We start from the raw sequence: 24428 nt of genomic DNA on the forward strand, positions 1-24428 counted from the left end.
TGCTTTGCACTCGCTTGATCAATCCACAAATTTACGGTTGAGAATGTCTTTAGGCATTAAGTCCGCCATTTGTACTTTATTTCTGCAATAAAGTTTCAAAAATAAAATAAAAATAAAATAATATAAAATTTAAGTGTAAAAAATTACAAAAAGTTCACACACTTTACTGGGGATCGAACTAGGTACCTCCATGCATCAAAGCAATTGTTTGCCAACTGCGCCAATATAGCACTAAGCTAAAGTTACGAAATTTGGCTACTTATTCTCGAGTACTACATACCTACCTCTCTAAATACCACCTACACCAGCGTTACAAATTTCTACATTTTTGCCAAACACTGTAAATATATCTCAAAAAGAAAAATAAATTCTTATTATATTGATACAACTATTTATTTCCGCCATTTTGAAAAAAAAATCAATAATCGAATCGAAAAAGAAATTTTATTCTAGATTTTGGTCACAAAATTTGATGAGAATCGGTTGAGAATTTAACCGAGGAGAACGTCCGGACATATGAAATTTGGCCCGAGTTAAAACGGAGACCTTCGCAAACGCTTCGGTCAATAAAGGAGTAAAATGCGGGTTTGACTTGGGCACCAAGCGAAATAAAAACTTGCATTGTGTTTAAAAACAAAACATTCATGTGTTTTGAAAGACATCGCCCTGTGAGTTTATTAATTTGTATTTTAACGTCAGGCAGGCCTACTTTAAAATAAGTAGGTACTCATTTAAATTAGGTATGTTTATTCACCGATCCATTTTTTTACATTTTATACTAAGTACTTAAATTCCGAAATTTATAACTCAAATGTAATTATTCTAATCTAAATCAAACTTCACATCATGTCTTAAAACGAAAATCAAAACGTAGGAAAATAAACCCACACTCGTTTCGTTTTGGAATGATTAGGTACTAGAATCGTAGGTCTTACTAGAATCGTGGTGGCTCCATCTAGTGACATTATTCAATATTACTTCGACAGCTCGACATAATTGTCCTGCGCTGTGTTGCTCATAACGTAGCCAGTCGCAATATAATTGTGGTTTCAAATTTTGTAAATTACTGCATTGAATTCGTGTTGTTATTAATGTTTGTATTTCATTTATAATGATTTTAATTTATGACACTTTAAATATCTCTTAATCCATCTTAATATGTAGTATAAAAATTTCGTAATGGCTGATTGTGACATTTAGCGCCATCTATGATATCGATTTGAAAATAATTATAACGCCTTCGGGATGGGAGGGCATGATCTGAACTTTAAATATGAATCAAAATATAAGATATTGGAAAGATATTCCTTATTACGGGGCTTAAATATAATATTAATATAAATATAATATTAATAGCTTAATATAATATTAAGAGTAAATAAGAGCGATTACAGCGGCAGTTAAGCCTCAGGGGGCTTTGTTCGCTGTCATAATTCTTTGAATGTATATAAATATTTTGTGTTAATAAATAAAAATATATATATATATATATATATACTGTGAATATATTTATTTTTATTTAAAAAAGTTTTTTTTTATAGAATAGTTCATGGTTTTAGATGTATTTGGAATTTCGGATATATGTATAAACATATAAAAACTTAAAAATAGCGTATCAAAAATCGAGTTTGAATACAGTCGGTTAATTACAGACATACTTATTTACAATTGTTTGTGTTTAAATTAAGAGTGTCGTCATCGATGTTATTTAAACAATAAACACTTTGCTCTTGACCCGAATTGTTTCCTTAAAATAATGCCGTGAGTAAGTCCGGCGCATCACCCAATGATGGGATGTTATAGCTAGTGTATCGCTAACCAGGCAAACAAGCTTCAATTAACTCTGTGAGTTGTTCACAAAAGGCATATAAATAGATTAGTGGCGTCAACATATGTCCGCTTTAAGCTATAGTCACAGAGGACTGAGCTAACAGAGCAACATCTTCATTAAATCGCGACGAGATATGTTAAGATGTAATATTATGCTGCACTGTCAGTAGACGAGCTATAGTTAGGTTCGTGTAATAATAAACCCCTGACAGGTGAATGAAAACGAAACGAGACACTATTGTCTCTCTATCACTCTTCCACATTAGTGCAGTATCTATAGAGACGGAAAGCGTTTTGTTTCTCTGCGAACGATTGTCATCTTGCCAAGACCTCCTGTAGTTGCAGGCGTCCATAGGCTACAGTGACCGCTTGTTATCAGGCGGGCCGTATGCTTATTTTCCACCGACGTGGTATAAAAATATCTTTACATTATTAGTTGCTCTGCCAATTCAGCCCTTTGTACTACCTTGTTACTTATTTAGCCGCAATATTACATAAAGGGGCCCACTGATTAACAGTCCGCCGGACGGTATCCTGGGCCTGTCAGTTGTTCGGAACTGTCAAAATTTTGTTCTAACTGACAGGCCGATACCGTCCGGCGGACTGTTAATCAGTGGGCCCCTTTAGGCCGATAGGAACTGAAATAGCAAACATACGGGTGCAATAACGTGCATGCGGCATCCGGCAAACAATGTCGAGGCCGAGGATTACCGGCGTGGGCCCACGAAGCCCCACTCGCAAGGATTATGAAGTAATCCCGATTACAATTCACCTACCTAACGATACTTTATAAGTAGCCGTTTAATTAAATATCCAATTATCCTTCTTATTTTTGACAAGGGCATATGAAGGGAGTCCTTAGAGTACTTTATTCTTAAAGTTTTATTAACACGTACAGACAAAAAACATTATTTTAAGTTATTGGCGGAACTTCGGGCAGTTCACATGTGCAAGTTCATAAGAAAAGCAGAAAGTTTCCATAAGCTCGTAAGACTTTTTTAAATAAATTCAAATGAAGCAATTATTTAAGTCATGCAAAACGCCGTTGCTGCTGCAAACATGCGATGAAAACTTTACATAAGCGGTGATTTTTATTAAATTTAAATTAAATTGTAATTTAAATTTAATTTATTATATTTAATCGCCCGATAAATCTTCTGTCAGAACGGAAAAAGACGATTCATTGCTCGCTCGAAAAAGCCACTGGACGGAGTTGGAAAAACTAGCTCTGATAGATACTTATCGTGCATTAGTTGTACTACGTTCGTATATAGTTTGCTACAATAAATTCACTTTAATAAATGCCGTAGTTGAAATTTAGTGCGGGCAGGAATTCGTTTACGTCGGCGGTAGCACCGCTTCCGTTCGTGAGAATTCGTGCTTCCAGAATAATTTACGTTTTCCTTACGATTATATTTACTATGCAACAATGTTGCTACAACTCCCGTTATATTTATATACGCGTTTAATTCATTGCCTGTTTTAAGCTAACATAGTCATTTACTATTGAAAACGGGGTATTCACGAACTGAAAAGTCTATTTCGGCTATAAATGCGCGAATTGATTTTCGTAGGTACTGTAAATATTGTGTGTCGTCAACGTCATCGAGGTCCAAGTGAGAAAGCAGACTAAAATAGTAGCAGTGACACCGTGCAGTGCAAGTGAACCCTAAAGAAAGTAATCGCTATGGCGTGTAGACCACAATTAAACTCGCAGCACGTCCATTGAGATGGCATATGCAACTGTGCCAAAATGTCAGGTAATTTTTATGAAAAACCGAATATATCTACATGGTGAATAGAGTCGGACCAAGAAAAGTCTGCAGCGGATTTGATAGCCCACGCAGTGCAAGTGTCATTTATACGTTATAATTTCATAGAAGTTTGACGTTTAAAATAACACGTGCACTGCGTGGGCTATCAAATCCGCTGCAGACTTTTCATGGACTGACTCTACCACGTTTTCAATACTAACTATAGTCCATCCATGGCTTTTAGTTTTAAAAGATGAATTAGATCGATTTACTCTCAAACGAAACAATTTTAGTATTATGATTATGAGTCTTAGACATCAAATGCTATACGAATAGAAAACTATTAAATTACTGGAACAAATATTCGTTCCTTCTTTAACTAATAAGTTTCTAAGGGAGGGTCACAACCGACCCGACTAAAGTGGTTATTTAATGTTTGTTTCGTAAATCGACATCAAATAATGTAGATCAGTGTGTAAACAAGTTTTCGTTTCGTCCCAAGAGCAAGTGATCCGAGTAATTCCATATTCAGGGGGTGGCCGCCGTATCTGGCATGTGTCGGAACGAGAGGAGGGCCGGAGGACTCGCAAAAAGGCAACCTAATATGCCCCATATTCAGTGTTTGTGATTTACATCCGCTTCCACTCATTACATTAAAACACAAATTTCCGGCGCAGAAATAGCGCAACCTTATCTGTCTCAAAGATTTTCTTCAACAAAGCTGAAGCGAAAAGGGGTTCAGTAATTGACTTCCGTTAAATCCCTGTTAAGCCGAAACATCTGTTTCCAGGCTCAACTTTGCAAGCTTTTCGTCGCAGTTATGATTATGACAAAGCGAAATTATCATATCATAATTGTGTTAGGCGGCCTCGGTGCGGATCGGCTCCCGTCGGCCTACGTCAAGTTAGGATTATAATTCAATTTAGTTCGGCACATCACATCAGTGCGTTTGCAACTACTGGATACAAATTACGTATAAATCGTAGTTGTTTACCTACTTAAGCCCTATTTGGCGAGCCAATTACTCACTCAACATAGTATTTTGTTTTACACTTAACGGGATGTTTATTTTATTGGTCTCATTACACATATTAAAGTAATTGATGTCGCTACATACTTTTGAAATAGTTTACCTTTTGAGGTTGAACTTAGTAACCGATCTTCCCATACAGATTTGTAGCTTAGAGTCTGAAGTTTGTAGGCAGAGATGTTTTATTAAGCAATCTCAGTTTGTGTTCGGCTAGAAGACAGTTCGACGCTAGGATATTGGATTCCGGCACTCGATAAATATTTTATACATTTAAAACCGAGCTTCAACAGTAACTTGGTTTGCTTTCACAGTCCGTAGTATTTTGTAACCTCAAACGAATACATAAAAGTATAACATTCAATATAGGTGAGTCTGTTTGTCTATAATTATATGAGTAGGTACAATTAAGTTTGCAGGGGTCCGGATAACCCATATTTGCTCGAATTTCCTTTCAGTTAGCGTGGCTTTGGCTGTGCTCTTGACAGGGAGCCACTGGAGCGGAATACGGGGCTGTCTTGTAGGCTAATAATTCTTGTTGACCTACTTTTACTATATTCCAACACAATGCCCAATTAGCTCATTTCCACAATCAACCTACTCCACAATTTTATCGTTTACCGATTCTTGAAACGACGCTTTCAAAATAAATACGGCTTTTGGTATCCATTTCAATTTCGTAGACGATTTGTTTCGTTAAGGAGTATTTTTGGCAATTAAAGCAAAAGGGGAAGGTTTATGGTTTTAAATAAAAGTATCACAAGAAATAGAGCATAAAAAGGGGAATTAAAGCAAGTTCTCTCGAGGCTCTTAATTCGGTCCTGTGAATCTGCCGTCGTCGCTAATGAAAAATTATGCGCGACGAGTCTGCGTCTTGATTAATTTATGTTACGTTAATTGCTCAGCTACCTAATTAATTTACATGCGTTCATTTGGTAACTTCTTGCCTATTGCTTGTGTTTCCAGAAGGCGGTCTCGAGTTAGAATGTTAGTACTGTAGTGGTTTACATTTGTTTATTAGAAGCAATAAATAAGTACTATTAGGTAGTTATACTGTTTCTAAACACCAAACACCATAAAAGTAGGTAATAAGCGATCGTATGTCAGGCATTGTGTCGATTAATAACAGACTCCCCGATGTTACACTTTTCATGAATCAAAACGGCCGTAAAAACGCTATAACCTCGTTTAATTTGTCGCCAGTAAACCCAGTTGCGGCTGTAAAGATACGCAGTTAAATGAACTCGAGCTAATTCATAAATGAGTAGGTAAACATTAACTTTGTTAGATTACCTTATGTAATTAATAAGTATCAGCCTATTAATAGGCCTGCCATTACACCAGTGGCCTATTTTATAAAGCTACAAATTACAATTTACAAGCGGAAGTCTCGTTCTAACACATAGGGTTAGAAAGAGACTTCCGCTTGTAAATTGTAACTTGTAGCTTTATAAAATAGGCCACAGGAAGTTGTTAGAGTAACCTTGCGACATAAAAAGGGAAGTTATTAGATTAAGTGAAAATAAACTCGAAATAATTGAGTAGGCTCTAATCGATGTTTCGGCAAAAAGGTTTGGTATTAGAGAGGCTTAACAAAGCATAAAATAATTTATTTCCTTCTGTCTGGATTATGAAGCTTTCATCCATTAGGCGCGATGACTTCGCTTTTTATCAATATAACTGTATTCGTTATTTGGTTATATTATTTATGTATAAAGCTTTGAATATCCAACGAGGTATTATACGGGAGAGTAATTGGTTTCAAGCGTTCTGCTATCTTCTCGTAAATACATTGAAAGCATAATACGCACATGATTTTATGAGGTTTCTGGCTTTTGAAGTTATGTCAGGCGTTTAGTGCGTCTACCTTCGATCGGTCATGGTCATGGCCACAGTCTCGAAATGAAATTGATAGTGCTTCCTTTATGTCTTCAGTGTTTATGAACTTTCTGCGATATTCGGTACATAAAACCATAATGGATGAAGTAGCTATACCTAACAGCTGGCATCGTAAATGCGATCATCGTACTGTTATCAGCGTCTTTGTCTGGCTGGTATTTACAGAATTTAAGCGATTAGTCCGCGTTCGAAACCTGACCGGTCTGAAGAATCGCAGACCAGGCATCTGTTTGAAATACTCTGATTTATACGCAGGAAATCGCCAGTTGATTGCGCAGTTTGTTTTACTTACAATTCCTTCATTACATTCTTGTAGTTCAGTTTGAAATGGTGTTAAATAAGATCAGAAGTGCGAGTAATCAGGCAGATGGATGCAGTCCACCCACCTACATTGAAACATCTATCTTCTTCGTGTTTATCCAAATGCACGATTCAGTGTGAGCTAGAAAAATAACTATTATACTACCTACTAGAAGAGTAAGACTTTTAGTGCCTAGTTAATTTCAGAAATATGTATGTATGTATGTATGTATGTAAACACTTTATTGTACATAAGACAGGTTAAGATACAATTAAAAGAAAGTATATAATGTACAAAGGCATATATTGCTTATTTTAGGTATATATTGTTGGAAGTGCTTTTTTTAAAGTGTTTTTTTTTTTAAATACATATTCTTTATTACTTTTACGTTCGTAGGTGTTCTTCATTTAGGATTTTTTTAGATACCTGGTTAATTTTAAGATCTGGGGGCACGGTAGTGCCCCCGCCAAGACGAGCAAAGCGAAGCGCAAGGGCACTACTAGGGATTGCAATCCAGCAGCGTTTTCAATCCAGCTGGATTTTTGCTGGATCGGTTTCAATCCAGCTGGATCCAGCGCGGATCCAGCAGTTTAACGATATTGCAAAAAGAAAATGGTGCAATTCTACATGTTTTTAGGGTTCCGTACCCAAAGGGTAAAACGGGACCCTATTACTAAGACCCCGCTGTCCGTCCGTCCGTCCGTCTGTCACCAGGCCGATCTCACGAACCGTGATAGTTACTTAGCTAGACAGTTGAAATTTTCACAGATGATGTATTTCTGTTGCCGGTATAACAACAAATACTAAAAACAGAATAAAATAAAGATTTAAGTGGGGCTCCCATACAACAAACGTGATCTTTGACCGAAGTTAAGCAACGTCGGGCGGGGTCAGTACTTGGATGGGTGACCGTTTTTTTTTTTGCCGTTTTTTGCATTATGGTACGGAACCCTTAGTGCGTGAGTCCGCCTCGCACTTGGCCGGTTTTTTTTATTAAAATGAAATACGCCAAACAAAGGGAGGATAATAGGGCGTAAGTTAAACTTAAAACTCTTTTCTTGAGATCATTTCTTGCGAAAGTTTATTTCTTTTGAGATCTCTGAAAGTGAGGTCTCGTAATTTATTTGTAACTGTTGCTGGTGCTGCCGGGCGTAAACACGGTGAATCTTCTGTAAATAACCTTTTAAGCCTGTGGTTGAACGGTTACATGTTACATATCATTAGAATCTTTGAGCATAACAGACACTTAGCACTCCGGCCTTCATATATTTTTATAATATACCCCATCGTTTTTTTATTACCATCCTCGTCCATTTTAACGTTCATATTAAATGTTTTATGTATACCTACACAAAACTTAAATCTTAAACGAAAGTTCACACGCGGTTAAATAATCTAGGAACACTAACGATAGGAACTAGAGAGTAGTGGAGTAACTGACTGCAAAATAAATCTGGGAGCGATAGCTTGCACTTCATGGTCCATAACGGTCAAGCAGATGGCATCGGATTCTCACGCCGATAAGGACCCGACAAAATATATTAGACAAAACAAAAAAAACTAAGATAAGTAATAAACACATTAAAAAATGGGCTAACGGCGTATTGCATAACTATACGAGGGTAATGTCGATAACACAAACGTGCAGATGGCGCGTAACAGTAAACTTTAAGAAAACATCTATATTCGGGCGAGTATAGCTATAAGCAAATTTACCTACACTAGTAGATTTGGTATGGGCTAAGCGCTGGAATGCTTAAACCAATGGTTTTTATAAGTTTTTGTAAAGTTAAGTGTGTAGTTTTTTGATGATTTTGTTTTTGCGGATCCGCGGTGCTGGATCCAGCGCCGCTTGCTGGATCCAGCAGACCGAAAAATGCGCTGGATCCAGCTGGATTGCTGGATGCTGGATCCAGCAATTGCAATCCCTAGGCACTACCTACCTTTTCTCGAAGCGCTTCGTCGTTTTTTTGAACCCTCATAACTTGGGTTTGGATTATATCAGATAAACAAAACTCTCGGGATATGATGTCAATAGTAAACTTATTAAGCATAAAAAATTTCAATTGCATAGCTCTTATACTTTAGATTTTTTTCATGTCTAAAGAACCCCGATTTCGTCACTGACTCACTCACTGTTGATCATCAAAACCTCTAGGGTACTTTCTGAAGTTCTGAAGCATAAAATTTCAATTGCATAGCTCTTATAAGTACTTTTGATTTTATTCATGTCTAAAAAACCCCGATTTCGTCACTGACTCACTCACTGTTGATCATCAAAACCTCTAGGGTACTTTTGAAGTTCTAGGAAGCTGAAATTTGGTATGTAAGATAGTATTAGTCCACAAATAACAAAAAAAAAACAAAAACTTGAAATGTTTAGCCCCTAAAAAGTGAAAAGGGGGTGGAATTTTGTATGGAAAATCAATAACCGCTGAACCGATTTAGTTGAAATTTGGTATGTATATAGTTTTTGTTACGGGGAAGGATATAGAATAGGTTTCAACCCCAAAATCACCCCGTATGGGTGAAAAGGGGTAGAAAAAGGCGTTAGGGGCAAAAGGGGTTGAAGTTTGTATGGGGAATCAGTAAAAAGCAGATTGTATAAAAGATGCCCCCAGGTACGTATTTCAGGATTTTTAATAGTAAATCACACGCAAGCCTTTAACCCTTTACCGCATGGATTTTTTATTCTCCCTGAATTAAATATATCTAATAAAACACTATAAATGTAACATAAAAAAAATTGTGAAAAAAATCTATATTCGACCCAATTAAAAATAATAGTAAATAACAATTAGTTCCACATTTGGAACTTTATGTATTCGGGGCTAAACGGAGCCCGATTATTAAACTGGTCAAATTTGGAACTGTATGCAATATATGTATGGAAAAGTAAGTTTAAAAAAATCACTTACAATTTCAAAAACTATTTATTATTTTTATACTTATTTTTGGTAAGGTTTAGGCTATAGTAGCCACCAGTCTTACCACCATACGGAACGTATGAACGTTTGTCATTGACGTAGTAAAATAATTTGATCCTTATTGGTTATCTGTAGCTACCAGCTGTCACGGGTTATCTACAGATTATTAGCAATCCGGCTAACGTACCTAACTTAACAAAAATAAAATAAAGAAGTAGCTTGCCTGAGTGCATAAGGTTCCATATTTGTCAAACTGATAAAAAAATCACTAATGCATAATGTTCCATATTAGTCCAATCCTTCTAGCTTATAACGCATAGTGTTCCATTTCAGGAACAAACTTTCACGACATCATACATAGTAATTTGAATATAAATGCTTACATGTTTTACCGTAAAATCTCGCGGCATCTATTTTTCTAATACTCAACGCTGGAAATTTATTTATTGCACTAAATATAACAACGAAAAGCTAATTACAAAATAGTCAATCACATTGCAAGTAAAATTGCCGGACGTCGGTGGAAAAGATAACGTCATATGGACCACGAACTAGTTAGAAGCTGTATCAAGTACAGAAAACGTTCAGTAGTATTCATAGTTTCTACCTCTTACAAGTTCAGTAAAACAGATGACGCTTATATCAATCCAAGAGGATAATATCATTACGTTCCAAATTTGGACCCATATGCGGTAAAGGGTTAAATTAGGGGTTGGAAGATTGTCATAAGCAACTTACAAAAAGATATGAAATCCCACCAAAAACATTTTCATGTAAAATATTGCCAAGACGAAACCATAAGGCTTGCACTGACAAAAAGTTATCAGATCTCTTGTAGAGCCAAGCTTCTAACTCTACAAGCCCTAACTTCACAGACTCTATACACCTTAGTCAAAATATGTGGCTTGGCCGTTTCGTTACTACAAAAACTATTTTATAATAAAAAATAATGAATAGTGAATACATTTTTCACCTTACGCCCATGTGACGAAACGATCAAGCCACATATTTTGACTAAGGTGTAGAGTCTGTGAAGTTAGGGCTTGTAGAGTTAGAAGCTTGGCTCTACAAGAGATCTGATAACTTTTTGTCAGTGCGAGCCTTATGGTTTCGTCTTGGCAACATTTTACATGAAAATATGGGGGTGGGATATAATTTTCAGGACTATGAAACAAGGTTTTGTCCTCGATCCAAATTGATGTTTTAAGTTCCACGGGACTGTTCCCGGGCTTGTCAGTTAATTGTATCGCGTGACGTGTTCTACGCGGCTTCAATAGTATCGACATACTCGTGTACTCCATTCAGCTATCAATGTTATCACAATAGTTCAAACGAAATAACGCTTCTATAACCACTACATTGAAGGTGCTGTGTAGTTTCTAAAATAATTGATTGATAATTATAAAATCTCACTTTGTTTGGAATTATTATAGTCTTAAAAAATATATGGGGATAAAAACTTTGATGAGAGAACTGGTTCGTTGATGATTTAGTTGAAAACAGTCACTCCAGCTTGGAACTCCAGGGCTGTCTCGCGTGCGTGATTGATATTTGTAGAACGAGTTCACCCATTTAATCTGAGAAGTTTAATAATAAAGTCATGCTTAATGTATAGGTAGTTAAATAAAGTACCTGGGTTACATATTGAGGAAGGCAACTAGTAGAGATCGCTAGTTAATTTACAAATTGCATATAAAATTATACAAAAGAAATAGAAGTTATACACGAATTATAAACAGAGTACCTAGGTAATAACACAGTACACTAAGAACAGTAGTGAATCTAAGGCCGCTCGGCAAGTTATTTACCTACTCTTGCGTTGGCGCTTAGGGTTGTCACTTTTATTTTTAGTTAAATATTATTTGCCTATTATGAGTAACACTAGGTTTCTATTTATATAATATAATGAAATGTTCTAACAATTCATAAATGACGTATAAATAAAACGCTTTTTAAATATTTACATTAGGAAATGGCATTTATTAAAAAAATTATAAATTCAATACAGAAAAAAAGTTCCTCCGGTTTCTGCATGTTCGGAACGCTTTACTGTTAGCGGTTAAAGTAAATTCTCATCCTTACGTATAACATTAGTACAAAGGTTTTAGGGAAGCATGGGCAGGGCATCGTAAATTCTATGTCTTTTAATTGTTCCTAAATTGACGTGCCGATTTTAATGTTGATGTGGTCCTTTTCAAACGCTTTGCGAAACACCTTCTCCATCCTCCCTATATTCACGACGAAGTCATCGGGTGGGACTATGAGTAATTTCGATCTGTACCATAATTCCTGTAATTAATGTATTGTGAAGAATGACAAGTCCGGGTTTGAGGAGTCGTTATTGTGACACCCAAAGACACTACAATATTTTTTTCCTCTGTTCGAAGTCATGATCAAAAAAATTAAGGCCGTTAAGAGCAGGCAAATGCGAGCGGGCGTGCAGCGTACTCGAATGCGCGCGATCACAGTCGCGGTACGGCCCACACTGCCGCCACCGTATTCCCCCATATATTATGCTAATGTGTGCGTGGCAGCGCGTGCGTACACGGCGCCCGGCGCGCACGCACACATTCAAGCCGGCAGCGCCACATTTCTATGAAGATTCACTACTGTTCTTGTACTGTGGTAATAACGTAAAACTAGCAATGAAAAAGCTATACTTAATAAATTTTAGAACTATAAATGAGCCTTGATTCTATGTAAATGTGTTTTAATACTGGTTCATATTATGTTTAATATGCTCTTAAATATTCTAGGTATAATGCTATGAGATCCAACATTAGTTCAATAGGCTTTACACGAGAAAGGCCGAAAGTTGGCTAGCCGAAAGGTCATAAATCCCACGACGACAAATCGAGAGTCATCATGTTGAAATGTTTTAAGCGAGCGGTGTGTGAGGTTAGCAAGTCTAGTTTCCCCTGACGTGCATACGGAAAAGAAACCAGGAATCGCTTTTAATTTGTTTAAATCTCTTAATGTACAACCATCGTGGCAGATCTTGGAAACTTCTTCAATTTATTAAATAAGCATGTACTAATTGTTTCAGATCTGTAGTGGAAGCGACTGACGTACAGCTGAACATGCGCGTGGGCATCCACACGGGGCGCGTGCTGTGCGGCGTGCTTGGCCTGCGCAAGTGGCAGTACGACGTGTGGTCCAACGACGTCACGCTCGCCAACAACATGGAGGCGGGAGGGGAGCCTGGGTACGTCACATGGTCTGAACTTACATTTGCAGGTTGACCAGCTAGGAATAGGGATTCCTAGCTGGTCGACAACCATCGATACCCGTGGAAGTGTCCAAGCTACACGCGACGTTTGGGCGGCGTCGTGTGAAGAGAAGCAGGCGTGGTCAGCAGTTGGTTTGATTTTTGCGTCAAATGTGACGCGGTGGCGCCTAGCGGGACAGGGTTAACATTAGTAGAGTGTAATTATCAAAATTTCTTTGTAATTAATATTGTTAGGAGTAATCTTGTCTATTCGTAGTTCCGATTGCAGTGATATTAACATAAGGTTTTGTTCCACATGTGTGCCTTGTTTTAATTTCTACCGGAAAATGTGATATAAAAGAAGAAGTACATAACTATACGTATGTATTCAATCCTGATATACAAGCTATATTGATTGATATTTATTTTATGTAGGCACCTACGCTTCGTGAAGCCTTACATTAACCGAAGCTACATAATGCCCACGCTTTGTTTTACATCCAGTCCATATCCAGTCCGATCGTTTGACTATCAAACGAAAGTAAAACGAGTCTGAAACTAGAAGTCATACAATATACTCTTGAAAAAAAAAGCTGTGTTTATTGGTAATTTCTTATATGTCCTACCTATGATCAAACGAACGAAAAGCTAATTTGTTTTGTTACTTACCTTTTAAGTGGTAATATATTAGAATAGAGTTTAATAGGACGCCAGAGTATAGTTTCGATGAATAACAAATAGGTAGATGGAGGAAAACAACTGTTCATACTTATGTAAGTATTTTAAGGGGCTACCCGGGGTCTTCCTGGATTTTTGACATGTTTTGAATCGTATCTCCTACTTTTGCACAACAGATAGAATTATAAGGCAAATGGCTATCGGTTCTTCAACCTTTTATCTCCATTTTTGTCTACCGGATTTTGAAAGAAATAAATACTTATTTTTTACGAGATTTTTAAACATTGTCTAAAAAAACACTTTTTTCGTATCTAGATTGCTGTTAAAGATCTAACATAGGTATACGAAATCTACATATTTGGGTTCGTCTTTGACGTCTAGGGTTCTAAAAACGTGACTAGGGTTTTAATTTTAAACTAATTAATACAAAAATTATGGCCAGAAAACCAGTTTTATGGCTTAAAATCGTTCAATTTTGATGCCAAACATCTCGAAGACAATGAGCTTTGAAGTGAATATGGGATACTATATTGCTTAAAGCCGTTGCTGTTAATATGATCAGCTACAAAAAACATTAGAAAACTAAGGGATTCAGATCGAAGGTCATTGGCGTGGGGTAGCCCCTTAAAATAAAATCTTACTTCACATTCCATGCACCTAGAAGATTATTTGTGACTTACATCATTTGAGAAATTAAATGAGAAGTAGAGGTTTATATTTTATGGGTCGTATTTAGCTTTTATCGGTATGAGTAAAATTTGATGTCCGTAATATAATAAACGCCGATGTTTGCCACAATACAAATAAAAAAAAATGGATCATTCACTGTAACGATATTATAAACTCCATCGTGATTCAGAATATATTTTAATAACAAAGGACCGTAATAAAGAAAAGCTGCCTCGCAACATTCCGAATTGAAATGCTCTCAAAGCAATAATCAGCTCAATGTCTCCAGTCCTAGCACTATTTGCATGATCATTATCCTTTTATTTTTGTAGGAGACACTGCAATTGCAAAAAAGGTTAACTGTCTGCTTTAACTTTCTTTTTAATGAACATCGAGTCAAAGTCCCCTTTGTCAGTGACTTTGTAAGAACACTCCTTTGTAATGAAATACGCATTCACGACTCGAGAACTGCGTGTTTTGTGTTACAATAAGACTAGACTTCTAAGTAATCGATAGCAGTTAAAAAAGAAAACCTTGACTGTGAAAATGCGACTGTTTGAAACTGTAATTATTGCCAAACACCTAATTCAGCTATAGTTAGACGGTGTTCAATGCCATTCAATTATAGACTGCCCATGTTAATGAACACATACGAGTTGGTCCTTTGATCTGAAGAATCGTTAACGATTGACATAAGCTTATTACTTCCTTTCCACACGATTGATGTCGAATGTCGATTATAGTTGTGATGTAGGTACTTTAATAGGTAGTACAGTACAATTGTATGTATGTGTATTACTTTATACTCCGCTTTGGTATTGTTAAGGGTTCATCCAGAGTTTTCACATTTGAGAATATATTATACTCAAGATTACAAATAAGTACAAGTACTTATTTTATTTTAGTCTTTTAGTAAGGAATTTACAAGCTTTCTCCTACTACATGCAGTCTCAAACTCTGTTATGCCAGCGTCGACATTAAGCCACAGAAAGTTATCTTTCATCAACCGTAGTTTTTTTAGAGTAGTATTCATAATGCCTTCGCAGTATTTATTCGGCAGCCCAATCCTAAAGATCTTCTATTTAAAAGATTTTGTTTAGATTTAATTATTGACGTCAAGTTTACCATTCATTACAGACGAGTGCACGTAACACAGGCTACACTAGAGTGCTTAGGCGGCGCATACGAGGTTGAGCCAGGGCACGGTGCCTCGCGCAACGCCTACCTGCGCGACCACTCCATACAAACCTACTTCATCATCCCACCGCCGAGGAGAAGAAAAGTCAGTACACCCTACACCTCTAATACGTATTTCATGCCACCAACAAATCATATGCAGTTAACACTAGTCACCACGCTATAATCATTGATAGTTGTGTATTTTTTAGCCACATAGCAGATTTCGATGGGGTCATTCCCTCTATAAAAACATGATTCATGCCATCGTTTGGCACCCGAATATTTAAGTATACGTATGGTGCTAGCGACTGCCATTACCTAAATCCACTTTAATTGCGTTGTGCCGTTATCTGCTTTAAGCTCGACTGATACCTATGGGACCATCCCAAGAAATATGCAATCATCCTTGGATTATAACTGTATAGGCAAAATTACCTTTTCAAGAAGACATAAAGTCACGGCAAAGTTTCCCCAATTTTGTAATATAGACTACCTTCATTGAATGTTAATGGTGCATTGTCTGCATGTCGTCTTTTGCGAGTCCATACGTAAACGTGTTCCAGAATGTTATCAGCATCGCCGTTCTCCTTATGTCTCGGTGTTGCCTTCCCTTAACACTCTGAGCTGTATATAAAATGTAAATATAATGTATGGTGTAATGTGTTAGAGTAAGGAAGCATTTTGCCGGTTTCCAGATGTGTCTGTCGTCGGGCGTGGGGCTGGGCTCGGCGTCGCGACGCAAGCTTTCCTTCAAGAACGTCTCCAACGTCGTCGTTCAGTTGTTGCACTCCATCAAGTTCAACGTGGACGTCCCCTTCTCAAACATGGCCGCCTCGCCGCAAGAACTCAAAGCCAACGCAGCTAGGAAGGTATTTCTTTAACTCTTCAACTCTCTGGTTTCTGTTACAAACTTCGTCTGACAATTATAGTCTTAAAATATGCCTAGAATTGCCAGAAAAAGTTTGTAAAAATGTTCGTACTTTCTTACACTTGGACGTTTAAAAGTTTCGACTGCACTTTACTGGACATGGCTAAACAGAACAAGGCCGGTGTCCGCGGCTTTTCTTATTCTTCAGAATGTTTCGATCGAGTGATTTAAATTCTCGCTTCGGAGGTTCGCTTCTGATTCTTAAAGGTAAGTTGTCTTTGTTTCTTAAATTCCGTTTTTATTCCTCTATGATCCTATATTTATTTAGCGAATTTAATTAACTCAATAAATAGCATAGAGTGCTAGATGTTTATGAGCAATACTTTGAATAATCATATCAGGTGCTGGGCTCCATGTGAAGTCAATAAAATTGATGTCAAAGTAATCGATTGAAGCGCACCTCAGCGTGCACCCATTAATTATGCCAATGAATGTTAACGTCAAACACTTGATGTGCATTATTTAGCACCAACTATAGTACCTATTACCTACATTTATTATTGACTATCATGGGTCCTATCACCTACACAATAATGTCTACGCGATGTGGTAGAAAGAGCATCGCAGCGATGTGGTAGAAAGAGCATCGCAAAACTTCCCTATTCGTAGTAAGATAGTATTTGTTGATAAATTTAATTTCACCACTCGCTAGTTCGTGCACCATGCTTTTGACGCATTCTATAGTTAGTGTACCTACGGAATAACAATTAAGCGTTGGCTGTAGGTTTTAATAACGTCAATTAGAATTCACATTATCTAAACCCAAAACCAGTCATTTACAGTTACACATCAAAAACATTAATACTTGCCTGTATTTTTTTGGTTCATAAACTTATGTTTATTGATATCCGTAGGGAAGAAGGTGCTCTTTCTCTCATGTAGGTATGGGTGTATACCTTAAGGTAAAGGTCCAGCTTATCGAACTATGGCTTGGGGCTACACCTTATATTATTATGTCGAGCCACTCGACACTTCGATGTTGTAAGCAACGTGTCTCGAAGCTTTTGACATCGTTTTGTATAATGTGTGGTTCACTGTAAGACTAGTTGTAAATATATCAAGGGAAAGATGCATATGAGCACGTAATTATGGCGCACACAAAAATAACATTGAATGGTTCGGATTGAAGTTTGAAGTATACCGCACATTATCCAAAGGATTGTGAAGGAGGTTGTAGCGGTATGATCTGGCATGGCAGGTGCTGGACCTGCGGCGCGCGCTGCACGCGGAGCCGGGCTCGGCGGAGGCGCTGCGGCTGGCGGCCATGCGCGCGGAAGACGTGAGCGCGCGGGAGCCCGCGGACCCCTCGCACCAAACCTTCGACGCCGTCATGCACCACGTCCGCTCCACGCACCCCACGGTCCACACGGCCTCATCCATTATACATACTGAGCTTATCCGCGCTACATTCACTAATGCCGTTTCGCCAATAAATAAAAGACTAAAGCGGTTGAGAATATATCGTGAAGTCGTCAAACTAAATCGCAACCAGCAAGATGCCATACGTTTTGTACTAACTAGATTGTCAAACATAACGCTCACAGTCGACTACCTCGCGAAATATATGGCAACTTTTTAGCGCCGTAGGCATTTAGTTCAGCTTTTGAAACCGCTCCACGATAGAGCTCTTCAACTGTGTACTGTGTACTTACGTAGGTATAACTATTTCCTCGATACCTAGGTAATATACCTGGAATATGCATAAATCTAAAATTGATCGATTGTTATCTAAAAATAGCGCAGATAAGCTCGCAAACATTGCATACATCGCACGGAGCGCACAACACGCAAAGGTTATGTTTACCAAGCCTTGTATGTGCGTTCCGCTCTTGCACCTAGGATTTAAAATACTTACCTATAGTTGGCGATAGGTACTTAGCGGGTACAAAGACCATAAGCTATTTCCGCCGAGTTTTATGATTTCCCGCTTACGAATAATTATACGCATAACGAGAGTTGACGATCGCGATGGCGTTTGTTTGTGTGAACACATAACCTCGCTTTATGATTTCCAAGTAGTTAGTTTGAATTTGGATTGATGGATTTCGATAAATTAATGCAGCTTTATCTATTTCAACTTCGCATTTAAGCTTTTTGCGAATCTTGCAGAAAATCCTCGTATGCGGAAATATTATCATACTTAAGAGCGCTCTTACAAGAAAAGTCGAAATAATGCAAAATTGATGATACTAGTCGACGAAATTCAGGACTTTGCGCTCATTATTAGAAACAATGAGTACTTGTTCCAGTAAAAGCGTCTTCTTATCTTTATAAATATCGTTGTAAATATTAGAAAAAGGACTTATTAAATTAGTAATGATTTTTTTTCTGATGGTCGTTTCCGAAAAACCCCGTGAAGCACTGAATGGCGAGCTCTTATTTGGAAATGTTGAGAATTTTACTCTGCTAAACCTGGCTATTTTGTATTACTAATACCCTGTACTTTAGGCATATCAAACTATATTTTTCCTACATACCTTTGAGAAAGAGAAAATCAAAGTAAAACGAACTCGATTTTCTCTCCGAAACAAGTGTCAATTCCTACGAAAATCTACTTAATATCGAAGTCATTTTCATACTCAAGCAATCTGCAACGTTTGCTTATACTGTTGGTATACATTAGTGTTTATGAAATTCTACTATAATTTTTTGGCAATTTTTTGAAAACTACTCTATATTACCGATGACGCGCGCTGCGCCAGCTCAGTGCCGCGGCAGAGCTTGTAGAGGCAGGACGTGTGTCGGTCGGCTCCGCACATTTTCAACGGCGACGACGAGGTTTTTTATCATTGTGTGCGGCGGGCGCCGTGTAAAACGCTATACTGTGTGCGTGTAAACCGCAACGAGAGACTTTGATCCTAGCACTGTTTTTATAGTATTATAATTTATAATGGTACAGTTTAATAAACTACCGGACAGGATTAAAAATATTTGACACGACCTGACATTCTATATGTATTTATTTGACTCAAGATAGTTCTCAGGGTCTGATGATGGAGCCGGAAGGTGGTCACCGGTACCAATCAACCATGCAACTAAACCACTTCGTGTTTAGGCTCCTTTTTGTTCATCTCAACAAGATCTTTGACACAAGATAGTACTCAGGGTCTGATGATGGAGCCGGAAGGTGGTCACCGGTACCAATCAACCATGCAACTAAACCACTTCGTGTTTGGGCTCGTTTGATTCGGCTCAACAAGATCTTTGACTTAAGATAGTACTCAGGGTCTGATGATGGAGCCCGAAGGTGGTCACCAGTACCAATCAACAATGCAACTAAACCACTTCGTGTTTAGGCTCGTTTTATTCGTCTCAACAAGATCTTTGACTTAAGATAGTACTCAGGGTCTGATGATGGAGCCGGAAGGTGGTCACCGGTACCAATTAACCATGCAACTAAACCACTTCGTGTTTGGGCTCGTTTTATTCGTTTCTATAAGATCTTTGACACAAGATAGTACTCAGGGTCTGATGTTGGAGCCGGAAGGTGGTCACCGGTACCAATCAACCATGCAACTAAACCACTTCGTGTTTGGCTTCGTTCGATTCGTCGCAACAAGATCTTTGACACAAGTTAGTACTCAGGGTCTGATGATGGAGCTGGACTGTGGCCACGGGTACCAGTCTACCATGTAACTGAACCACTTCGTGTTTGGGCTCGTTTGATTTGTCGCAACAAGATCTTTGACACTAGGTAGTACTGAGGGTCTGATGATGGATCCGGAAGGTGGTCACCGGTACCAATCAACCATGCAACTAAACCACTTCGTGTTTGGCTTCGTTCGATTCGTCGCAACAAGATCTTTGACACAAGTTAGTACTCAGGGTCTGATGATGGAGCTGGACTGTGGCCACGGGTACCAGTCTACCATGTAACTGAACCACTTCGTGTTTGGGCTCGTTTGATTCGTCGTAATAAGATGTTTGACACAAGATACTACTCAGGGTCTGATGATAGAGCTGATGATGATAGACAGGTACCCGTCGCCACCTTCGCGCTCCATCATCAGACCCTGAGTACTACCTTGTGTCAAAGATCTTGTTGAGATGAATAAAACGTGCCTAAACACGAAGTGGTTTAGTTGCATGGTTGATTGGTACCGGTGACCACCTTCCGGCTCCAACATCAGACCCTGAGTACTATCTTGTGTCAAAGATCTTGTTGAAACGAATAAAACGAGCCTAAACACGAAGTGGTTTAGTTGCATGGTTGATTGGTACCGGTGACCACCTTCCAGCTCCATCATCAGACTCTGATTATCACCTAGTGTCAAAGATCTTGTTGTGACGAATCAAACGATCCTAAACACGATGTGGTTTAGTTGCATGTTTGATTGGTAATGGTACCTTCCAGCTCCATCATCAGACCCTGAGTACTGTCTTGTGTCAAAGATCTTGTTGAGACGAATCAAACGAGCCCAAACACGAAGTGGTTTAGTTGCATGGTTGATTGGTAATGGTACCTTCCAGCTCCATCATCAGACCCTGAGTACTGTCTTGTATCAAAGATCTTGTTGAGACGAATCAAACGAGCCCAAACACGAAGTTGTTTAGTTACATGATAGACTGGTACCCGTGGCCACCTTCCAGCTCCATCATCAGACCCTGTGTATCTTCAGTATCAAAGATCTTGTTGAGACGAATCAAACGAGCCTAATCATGTTACTACATGGTTGATTGGTATCCGTGACCACCTTAATCATCATCAGATCCTCAGTACCAGTTCGTTTTTAAACCCTCGTTGATACAAACTTTACAACCTATAGGTACCAAATGCAATGACGAAACATGTAAATAAGCGAGTAGGTACCTATAATTTCTTTCGAGTAATATACCTTCATAAGTACGAGTATGGGGCTATTCATAAATTACGTCGTTTCAAATGGGAGGAGTGGGGGGGGGGGTCTGGACATCGGATGATGGTAACATGACGTAGGAGGAAACAGATTCATCCGAAGCTTGATTTTTGGATGATTTGAGGGGGGGGGGGGGGTCAAAAATCGTCAAAAATAGATGACGTTATTTATGAACAGCCCCTATGTACATTTGCACTGCATTTAGTATTTTCGTACTTACCAAATAACAGTTTTAGAACTTTAAAAGTTAAGTACAGTTAGTGTTGTTATGGTTGATTTCAATATGCTTCGCGAAGGATCAAGAATGTTTAATCCATCATTGTAGTGCGAGTGTGGTAGAAGGGATCGGCATACTGAGCTCGCACGGCCTGCCGCAGCGCGTAAAATACCTAAACTCGCTCAACGCCGAAATGTAATAGCGCTCTTAAGATGAGTTTGGCTTTGCTTCAAAATAAAACAAGCTTTTGGAAATCCGAGCAGTGCCGGTCCGGATAGACGTTTAGGAATCCGAGCTTTAAACCCTGTCTCACTAGCCCCTCAACTGCACTAAAACTCTGAAAACGTTCAGTATAGGTATTCAAATGTCACCGGTTAGAAATATCACCATTTTATTTTTCTAAATGTCAGCACAGCACAGACGTTTCGTTACTTCCCCACGTTTCCCCATTTAGTTGCTGGTGTGTTCAAGCTTTCACGTATGTATCTTAAATGTACTTACGCACAAATTGTTGATTTTTATTTCATGAATTGGCCCAAGAAAATGTGAAATTTATTTCAAAGTCTCATAATGAAACCAGTATAAAATAGGGGTACTGTAATGTAATTGTAAGAAATGTCTGGATATACCAGCAACTAATCTGGTACGTCTGCTCGTTGTTTTTCAGATGTTCCGCCCTTGGACATTAGTTCCACGACAGATACTCGCGGGGACAGTAAGCGCACTGTTGTGTATGTGTACCGTTGTGTCACACCTCCACTGGGCGAAGAGCACTTAAATTTCCAAAACTCTCGATATTGACCTTAAGTAATGTGGTTTCACCTGTTCGGAACACTGAATCGTTGGCACTGTTATAGATAGTCGATGAGGGGAAATAAGAACAAGCTACGTGAGCACTCAAAATCATTCACTATTCACCGCTCCTATTGGGCCTATTTTCTTTCAAAATTGTCGAATTATTATGTGTACTTGAGATAATTTTAAGTTCAGTTTTGTCTGAGAATAAAGCCGAGCGCACTGAACTGTGTTTCACTCGCTGCCCCGACTACGTAGCCACCCGAGCACTAGAGCATGGCATGACTCCCAACTGTCGACTAAATTGCATGGAGTGTCCCTAATATTAGTGTGTTTCCTATTTCACTTAATGTGTTTCTTAATTTGTTCATGAGTGTTCGATTTAGGTCTGATTTTTAGAAGCTAGATAAAACTTACTATCTGATAAACAGAGAGGTCGCATGTGTAAGACTAGCATTTTGCTAAAATTAACTGTCTGATAGCAATTGTAGAATTTAAACCAAACATGAGAAATTAGTTTAACATTTAATTAATAACTAGTTGATTGAAAAATCAGTCCTTAATAAAGAAATGCTCATGATTGGAAATTATAAATCACAAAGGATTTTATTTAAGTCTTAAAAATATCTCTCGAAACCCGTCATAGATATACATATCTATATCAGATCTGTTAGTACCTATACTATAATTCGTTACGTTGTCTTTGAGAATTCTTCGTATACATGTTCAGAGTTATTCCCCATAATCAATTAATTCTACAGAACTGTATTTTTGTTTGTAAATACTATGTTTACTTGTATTCTAATGATGTGATGCTGCTTCGGAGCCCGGAACTTTTCCGTTCAAAGGTCAGTTGGAGAAATTAGAATGAAGCATCTTGCCGGCATGTGGTGGACCTGTGTACCCCTCACGACTATCGCCCGACCCTAACCGTTTGAATGTGCAGTTCCTTCATGCCGCATCATCACATCCCCAAAAGTGAAATATAATCACGTCAGTCGCGTTGAACTGAGATGTTTTCACAGAATAAAGTGACGGAGAAGTTCAAGAGGCCGTTGAAAAAGCGTCACTCGTCTGTGTACCACCAGCCGACCAACCGCGTCAACAAGTACCTGGCGCAGGCCATCGACGCGCGCTCCGTGCACCGCGAGAAGGCCACGCACGTGCATCTGCTGACGCTCTGCTTTAAAGATGGCGCTAAGGAAGGACAGGTACTTATCACTTATTTTCGTTTCTGATTACAAGGCATTCCCCTCATTTTTCTGAGAGATCTTTAGGTATGACGATTCCTTGTAGGTAAGCCGCTGCCATACCTTTGAAGATACGCTCTCATTTCAAAACGACATACCTACTGAAATAACATTAAACTTGGCGTGAACATTCTAGCGTAAGATCGATTGTATGGCATTTACTCGGCGGGAACTTGTGAGTTGTGACTCTTAACAACTTGTACGTACTCGTATTGACGCCAAAGAATACAAAATTGAAATGCATAAATAAAATAGGAGGTTTGCAGGTAAATACTAGTTCCCTACCTGTCTACTTGCAAAGGTTTATTTATCCAGCTGCTATCATAAGATTAATAAGGAAGTTGACATCCCACTACAAAAAAGAGTAGGTAAACAGTGGTTGTGTTTATCCGTCCAAATATACCTAGTAATTTAATTTGACTAAACTATTCTATGCACGCGCATTCATAATAAATTACTCCATAGAATAGCATCTTTTACTTCTACGTGTATCTATTGGTTATCTCGTTTAGTTTCTTATTAGAATACGAAACACGTTCGGTGTTTCTATACGTGTTTGTGGCGCATTAACAGAATTAAGAGCCAATAAAGATGCCGCGGGCATGTAAACTAGGCTATTATTCTAGGGCGATACTTCTACGAAATGGACTACTGAGGTATATTATGTGCATAAATATCTTAAAAACTATCTGAATATACTTATACGATTTCTTATGCTTGTAATGTAATCAAGGACGCGTTAGAAATGGTGAGTTGGTTTTGCCTATTTCTACGCTGTGCTGAGTTGAGATAGGTATAGATTTTCTGAGTAGTACATAATGTCAAGAGTGGAAAGGCGTAGAATAGAGGTTCGCTCAATTAACAATTAGCTAGTAAATCGAAACTGTTTGACGAGTACATTTCATGCTTT

The 24428-nt window shown here is 38.3% G+C and overlaps 1 protein-coding gene across 5 annotated transcripts in view; it reads left to right on the forward strand.

Moving 5' to 3' along the window:
• Positions 1 to 24428, forward strand: part of LOC134793111 (Ca(2+)/calmodulin-responsive adenylate cyclase-like) — a 163956-nt gene that overhangs the window by 121074 nt on the left and 18454 nt on the right. For 2 of the 5 annotated variants that reach the window (XM_063764636.1, XM_063764637.1), the window contains exons 8-12: positions 12785 to 12943; positions 15431 to 15575; positions 16168 to 16341; positions 17599 to 17760; positions 23294 to 23479. In XM_063764636.1, the coding sequence (XP_063620706.1) occupies positions 12785 to 12943; positions 15431 to 15575; positions 16168 to 16341; positions 17599 to 17760; positions 23294 to 23479 (826 nt within the window). The remainder of the gene's footprint in view (positions 1 to 12784; positions 12944 to 15430; positions 15576 to 16167; positions 16342 to 17598; positions 17761 to 23293; positions 23480 to 24428) is intronic. The other 3 variants (XM_063764638.1, XM_063764640.1, XM_063764641.1) reach the window with 3 other exon arrangements.

This window comes from Cydia splendana, chromosome 8 (genome assembly GCF_910591565.1).
Source record: "Cydia splendana chromosome 8, ilCydSple1.2, whole genome shotgun sequence".
Lineage (NCBI taxonomy): Eukaryota > Metazoa > Arthropoda > Insecta > Lepidoptera > Tortricidae > Cydia > Cydia splendana.